The 7,586-nt window shown below is 39.0% G+C and overlaps 1 protein-coding gene and 1 long non-coding RNA gene across 2 annotated transcripts; both read left to right on the forward strand.

Annotated features, from left to right (window-relative positions):
• Positions 1-4,735: 4,735 nt before the first annotated feature.
• On the forward strand, positions 4,736-5,204 carry LOC145051691 (uncharacterized). Its single transcript, XR_013683772.1, has 3 exons — positions 4,736-4,794; positions 4,936-4,986; positions 5,069-5,204. It is a non-coding gene; the product is annotated as an uncharacterized LOC145051691 (long non-coding RNA).
• Positions 5,205-5,968: 764 nt separating this feature from the next.
• On the forward strand, positions 5,969-7,354 carry LOC145051692 (bZIP transcription factor 29-like). The gene is made up of 3 exons (XM_078999541.1): positions 5,969-6,428; positions 6,539-6,614; positions 7,175-7,354. The coding sequence occupies exons 1-3, from the start codon at positions 5,974-5,976 to the stop codon at positions 7,337-7,339; spliced, it is 696 nt and encodes a 231-aa protein (XP_078855667.1). The 5' UTR covers positions 5,969-5,973; the 3' UTR covers positions 7,340-7,354.
• The last annotated feature ends 232 nt before the right edge of the window (positions 7,355-7,586 follow it).

Here is a 7,586-nt window from a genome sequence, read left to right on the forward strand (position 1 = left end):
CATCATGGACCTAACCCAAGAAGGCCCAATATCCAAAAAGGTTTGAAATACTGAATGGTCAACCCTAGTCAACTCCTGGTCCAAGGTCCAAAGCCCAAAAAGTCAATAATTTAAGAAAGCCCAACTTGGTCGAGTACGCACTGCGTACTCATCTGGTACGCTAAGTGTATGCCTGCTGGGGCTAGTAGGTGCCGCGTACCATGTAGGTACGCTCATCGTACTCCCATGTACTCCAAACTTTTCCAATAAGCACTTAATCACTTTATCCCTTGCTCCACCTCTCCAGTCTGACTCCTAAAGGTGACTTTTCAAGGAAAGTTGGCAACTTTACTAATATGCATGGCTTAATGGGACCCTAGAGCTCAAAAGAGCTTAATGGATGGTCTTAATTCATGATTGAACTCAAAATATCCACAAAGCTTGCACCTTTATAAGAGAGGGATCCTTAGAATGTCCATGTCTACTAGTTTGAGTCCCTAAAACGACCCTAACTCACCAAGACCAAGCAAAAGGGACTAAAATGGCCAAAAACAACCCAAAGTAGATCTATGAAATGAATGGCCCAAGCTCTTATCCAGAGGTTGAGTCTTTTACCTCCTTCTCCTTTTTCACAAACCACTCAAAGTCTTCTTTTCAAGCTCCAAGCTTCATCAAAGGCAATATATGGTTTTATGGATGTAAGAAGGGGTGGTGGTTGCCTTAAAATGACCTAAGGAGTGGCATAATGTTGCTTATATAGGGTAGAAACCCCGAATTTACGAGTTTGGTCTGAAGGGAGTACGCCCCGCATACTCCTTTGTACGCCCGGCGTACTCATGAACCACCCGCGACTAATCACCTTTATTAGCTGGGCGTACCCCAGCTTACATTGGGCGTACCCAGCCAAGCACGTGCATGCATCCTTGCATGCATGGGACTGATTTACAAGCTTTTCCATCCAGGGACCAATTATGCCAATAACTTCAAAGTACCATAACTCTCTTATCCTAATTCCGCTTCCAACGAACCTTATATCCATGAAAAAGTGATGAGAAGCCCTATGTTCCTGACAACACACCCAAGCCTTACAACCTTCCGAATAAAACCCAAAACCCATAAAAGACCGAGATATCAATTTACGGTCATACCCTTGGCTTCCAAAGACACAATCGAATACATGGATCACTTAAACCATGGCAATGACATCCAAAATAGGCTAAATCCTTCCTTTCCCGAAGCCCTAAACCCCATGACAACTAATGATTAAGCCGTAGCCCCAAGCAACAAGGCAAATCTGAAACCGGGTGGTACAACTCTCCCCCACTTAAGTTAGATTTCGTCCTCGAAATCGCTCCTTACTAACACTCATATCAAGGCAATCAACCTGATCATCATGATTGGAAATTATGTGCATATAATATCCTTACCCAAGGTAACCGAAACCAAAATCAAAACTTCTATTCCGAAAATAACACCCGAACCTTCAACCCTTGCAAACCATCTCTACCTTCTGGGACCAGAAATCTGCAATAGCCTGACTTCTCGACAGCTCGACCGTGCTGAATCAACCCATGCCCTTTCTCAATGAATAGCAAACCAATCACAACCCTTCCGACTCTTATCATACCATGACCTATCCTGATCTACACAAACCATCCTTATAATAATTCTTCAAGCCTGGTGAAGAACGAATCCTCAATCTCTCAAATAGAACCAACCCTACTTCACTTGAAACTCGAAGGCGAAGTCTCAATCACCTGACTCCCTGTTAGATCTGCCACCAAACCATCCTCATAGAGTCTCGCACCACACAAATTGCTTCCAATCCCTGATCAAATTGCTATCTCGGACGGAGCAAAATCACCCACCATATACCGCTACAGAACACTCATACTCGACAGAAGGCTCGGATAATCCTTCGAGTAACAGATTCATCCTTGCAACGGTTAGATTCAAACGAGAGCTGCGTAACAAGGTCAAATCCTTTACTCTGAGATTATTCAATCCCGCTGTAAGTGACTTAGCATTACCCAAGCAATCAATTACCCATCCATACATGAAATCCTAAAACACTAATACTACCAAGCATGTCTGGGTGCTGGCCTCCCCTTCGGTCTATTTCGACCGGATATTATAGAGCATATGTGGGTGCTCGACCTCCCTTTCGGTCTATTTCAACCGGATACTGCCAAGCATATTTAGGCGATCCACCTCCCCTTCGGTCTATTTTAACCGTATACTACCGAGCATATCTGGGTGCTCGACCTACACCTTCAGTTTATTTCAACCGGATACTGCCGAGCATATCTGGGTGCTCGATCTACCCCTTCGGTCCAACCTGACCGGATATTGCCCAAAACACTGGAACTGTCTGAAAATAGCATGCTGCCTCTCAACTGCTTTCCATAATCCACCGAGACCTCCCTGGTCTCAACTGTCTGCCAGTCATCTGAAATACCAGGTTCCAGCCCGATTGTTGAGCCAAAAGACTCCCACACAGTCGCCCCACTCGACTTTCGAACGGAATCCTTATCTGTCAATAGTTGTCATCAGCTATCTTGCCCACTGTGGCTCTAACGACCTTCTAATCAACCGATCTGGTCCATACTTCGAATCCTAACATCACCAAATCCAAGGCTAAAAGTGAATGATACATGATCAAAAGTGGCCTTATATCACAACGACCTTATATGGTCTGTCACTTCCTTGATCCCCTGACTGCAATGGTGTCCCCACAGTCTTATCACTGGCTCAAATATGTATAATCCATTTGGTGAAATCCATTGATTTGCCACGCCCTCATTGTTGCACCAGAACTGGTGGGTGCTACTATTCTTCCTGCGATCTAACAACATTCCCATGCTATCTACCAACCTAGTGAATGTTACGACTACCCTCGCAATCCTACAACACCCTATCACTATCTACCAGCCATGGTCCTACCACAAATGCGTCGACCAACTGTTGGAAGTTTCCTGAACTCCCACTTACACAACTGCAACCCTAACGGACATCTGGTCAGCTCTTCCTGACCAAGATGCAAAACTTACTCAAACTTCAAAACCGCTTCTGATCCTGAATACCTATGCAATTCTCCCCCCACTTGGGTTCGACTAAGTCTTCATGTCACGTGAAAATTGAAGGATTCCCAATCCTTCTTACCCTCTAAAATCCAACTGTTGACAAACTGCGCTTACTAATGCTAGCGATCAATTACCAGTCAAGCCCTAAGATCGCCCATCCTCTGAAATCTTGAAGAGTACTCTGGAAATCTAGTCCAATCCAATACCTCAATCCACCTTCCATGATAAGTATGATATTCCTATGATCCTCTTGAATAAAAATGAACATGCTGGTTTGACTTGGTATTCCTGGGTCTTTTTCCTGATTGAAGTGCTATTTCGTTGAGAATGAGTCTTATGTTAACTAATTATGTACATGTGAGAAAAAAGACTATAAATATATCCTTTAGAAATGTTAGGAAATAATAATAATAATAATAATGGTCAAGATCATGAGATATGTTCGGGATCCTGAATAGGGTTGAGGATCCTGTGTGACATCCCCAATTTCACGGCCAGAAAAAGACCGATTTGTTTATGTTTTATTTGAAAATCAGGGTATCATTTTAAAGGAAAATGTTATGGAATTTTTTCCCAGAAAAACATGCACTACAAGAAAAATAGCCTTTTACGACGCGCAAACAACGACACTCATTGATTTATGTTACGCAATGGAGAGTGACGTTAAAAAAGTGTCATCTCTTCAAAAAATTTAAGGATTTAGGTCACGCATTATTGCGTGCCCTTAAATTAGCGTCATACGAGAAAAAATTAAAAACACGGAGGGCGCTGTATCTTAAATGGGCATCCTCTATGAGTGTCGCTTTATAATTTTAATGAAAAGCGCGTTTAGTAGATAGGGGGAAAATGAAATCCCTAAAATTTTGAACACCCGCCTTCATTTTTATCCTCCTCTTTTGTTTCCTTCTTGCCCTAATTACGATCCTTTCTTCCCCCTCCATAGATTCGACTGCCGCCTTGCCTAGTTATCAACACTCCTTCCTTCGTTCCTCACTTGCCTTCTTCGCCTGACAATATCTCAAGAAGTACAACTCCGAAAGCGTACAAGTCGGACTTATGTGTCGGAACTCCAGTAGACTGAAATTCAGGCAACATGTAGCCTCGTGTGCCCTAAAATTTCACGAATCTTGAATTTGGCTTACTTGAATCTCGTTCCAAGCTGCTATCGGTTTCGCCACAGAGTTCCGCCGTTCCAAAAGCGCATGTTTTCGCGTTGAGTGACTATGATTGGGTTACAATTATGCTTGAGCCGACGATTGGGTTACAATTATGCTTGAAAGTGTGAGAACTTACATGCTCCATCTAATCATGTCATACTTCATGTTTGTATCACAAATATTGAAGGTCTATCCATTTCTTCTGACATATGGGTTTCAAAATTTGGGGTTTTTATGGGATTTGAAGTTATGGAGATGCAAGGTGCCCTCAAGGTGCTCGATGAAATGCCAGACTGTGTAAGTATATTTTTTTCATATTTGATTAGAAAAAGCGATAACAAAAATGCTTCCTCATCAGCTCATCTTATGGGTTGTGCTTCTTTGTTTAAAACACGATTACAAATTGGGGAATCCTCCTCCTATCGCATCCTTCTCTAATTTCTTTCTTCTAATTTCTTTGTTTAATGATTTTTTTTAATTTCATATTGATTTCATCTCTTGTTTCTCTATTCACAGATCTTCCAATCATCAAGGATGTATTGGAGATTGCTAATGTATTAAACAGCAAATGGAAGGTAAGTAATACCTCAAAAAACATATTTGATACCTGATCTTCATTCCATACTCACCATATATATTCGAATGTTATTATTTTTTTTAATCTCCCGTTACTATTTATTTGAAATTTATTGCTTCTGTTATTCGTTTTGTAACAGAGGCAAGTGGAATTAATGTACATAATCACCTATGACATTCTTTTCGGACAGGTATCTTCACTTTCTAGGATGCCACATCATATAATATTTTCTTTAAATTAATCATATACATAATTTTAACATTTCTTCATAGGATTCATCTCTAACAGGAGATCCAGAAAAGTACCTTATTTTGAGGAAAAGTCAACTACAGTCAGCTCTTGCAAAGATCTTATTAAAGAAGGGAGCAAAACGTATAGAAGATTTAATGTCCCAATATAAGATTCCCGGTTTGTTCTACCAATAACATTCCACTTTATTATTTATAATTTACACAACCATATTTATTAAACGAGATCTATGATTTATCATTTATGTAGCAGATGTTAAAAAACCTCGCTATGTTCGTGTCAATACTCTGAAATTGGATGTTGAAACTGCTGTGTCTGAATTAAGCAAAGATAATATGGTAACATTAATATACATTATGGTACCCTATTTAATTTATCTTTTTTATTTTTCTGATTTTAGTTATAATAATCTTTATAGGTCGAGAAGGATGACATGATTCCCGATTTATTAGTGCTTCCACCAGCTACTGATTTGCACAATCATCCTTTGGTCACAAACGGAAGTGTATTTATGCAAGTAAGATTTAGTAATTTTTTTTCATTTTGGTTTATTTTATTTCAGCCATAATTACTTTAATATATATATTTTTTTTAGGGTAAGGCAAGTTCCATGGTGGCAGTTGCCCTTGGACCTAAACCAGGGTGGGAAACATTGTAACTAGAGTTCATGCATGGGTATGCAGGAATGATGATGGGCATGAGATGGGTTCGATCACTGAACCATTTACGTGGGTCCCACATGTTAAATCCAAGATCATCCTGTTCAATTGGGCATAGCATGACAGGTTTTGGCAAACACCAGTTGGTATAGACTCTGAAAAAACAGGAAACTAGCATACTAGGTATTGCATTGGGATAAAGTTGGCATACCTGAGCAACTAAAAGAGCCTCCGAAGGGGAAGTTGTTGACGATTTGTTTTCTACTTATATGAATCTTGAAAATCTTGACACATTAAACTCTTCTGGAACTGACGATAAACAAGGAACTGAGAATCGTGAAGATTTAGATAGTCGAGCTAGTGGAACAAAAACAAATGGAGGTGATAGCAGTGATAATGAAGCTACAAGTAGTGTTAATGATAAAGGGATTAAACGGAGTGCAGGTGGAGACATTGCTCCAACAACAAGGCATTATAGAAGTGTGTCAATGGATAGTTTTATGGGGAGGATGAACTTTGCTGATGAATCACCTAAGCTTCCTCCTTCTCCTGGAGGGCATATTGGTCAATTATCCCCAAATAATTCAATCGACTCAAATTCAAATACAAATACGTTTAGTTTGGAGTTTGGAAATGGTGAGTTTACAGGGGCTGAGCTCAAGAAAATCATGGCTAATGAGAAACTTGCAGAGATTGCTTTATCTGATCCCAAACGAGCCAAAAGGTATGTAGCTTTTTTCAAATTCATTAATATTTACATTATAATTGGAGAAATCTGAATATTTATTTTGATATTTGAATAAACAAATATATTTTTTATGTGATATGTTTTAGGATTTTGGCAAATCGACAATCTGCTGCAAGATCAAAAGAGAGGAAAATGCGTTACATTACAGAATTGGAGCACAAGGTATGTGTTTTACATCTAATTTCACCTGTGATATTTCAATTTTTTTTAGTTATAAATGATCAAATTTAAAGATTTCTCTGTTCGGATCTTCTAATTTCTCATTTCTACTGGTAATCTCTTATCCCTTCTTTCACTTTGTGTTGTTCAGATCTTCTAATTTCTCACATTCTAGCCCTATTTAATATCGTTAGTGTTATCCAATTTCTGCTTCAGTTGGTCTGATCTATTTGTTTTGTGTTTAATTAATGGATGTGGTTTACTTAGTTAATTGAATTTTAGTTAAATCGCAATGGAAGGATTATGTCTCACAGTTGTAGATTGAGATAAGAATTTTTAAGAAAAAAAAAATCAAAACAAAGCCTTAAATCGTTAAATTAAGGCTTAAATAAATTTGAGAAAAAGTGGATTTATGTTCGATAAATGTCACATAGAGTTCAAATATGTTCATTAACACAGATCTATTTCATCCGATTGACTATTTGTTTATTGCTACGCAAACCTGATTATCAAATTCATTTACATATATGATTATAAAAAAATTCATATGATTTTTCCTTCAGCTTCATGGAGTAGAAGCTATGTGTGCTGAGCTTATGCAATTACATGCTGGTATTAAGGAGTTGACTTCTACTCGCCAAAAAATTACTAGTCAAGTTCAGGGTATGACTCAAGATCTTGCTGGAGCTACTGTTGACCGGGTCTGGAACGAAATCGCAGCGCCGTGACGCCGAATCCGAACCAGCCCTCGCGTGTTTGGCTTCCAAGTGGATTAAGGGTAAAATGGTAACTGTCATTCCTTGAAGAGATGGAATGAAAAAATAAGGGTCTCATATGGTATGGAATGACATTCCTTCGTTAATGGTTTTTTCCTTTCCAGTTTATCAACCAAGCAACATTTTTTACTTCTAACTTTATCAAAATGTTATTTTAAATCATAGCCTTTATTAAAGTGTTGGTTGACTTTTTATTGAT

Source organism: Lactuca serriola, chromosome 5 (genome assembly GCF_051521515.1).
Source record: "Lactuca serriola cultivar US96UC23 chromosome 5, Lser_US96UC23_V15, whole genome shotgun sequence".
Classification (NCBI taxonomy): domain Eukaryota; kingdom Viridiplantae; phylum Streptophyta; class Magnoliopsida; order Asterales; family Asteraceae; genus Lactuca; species Lactuca serriola.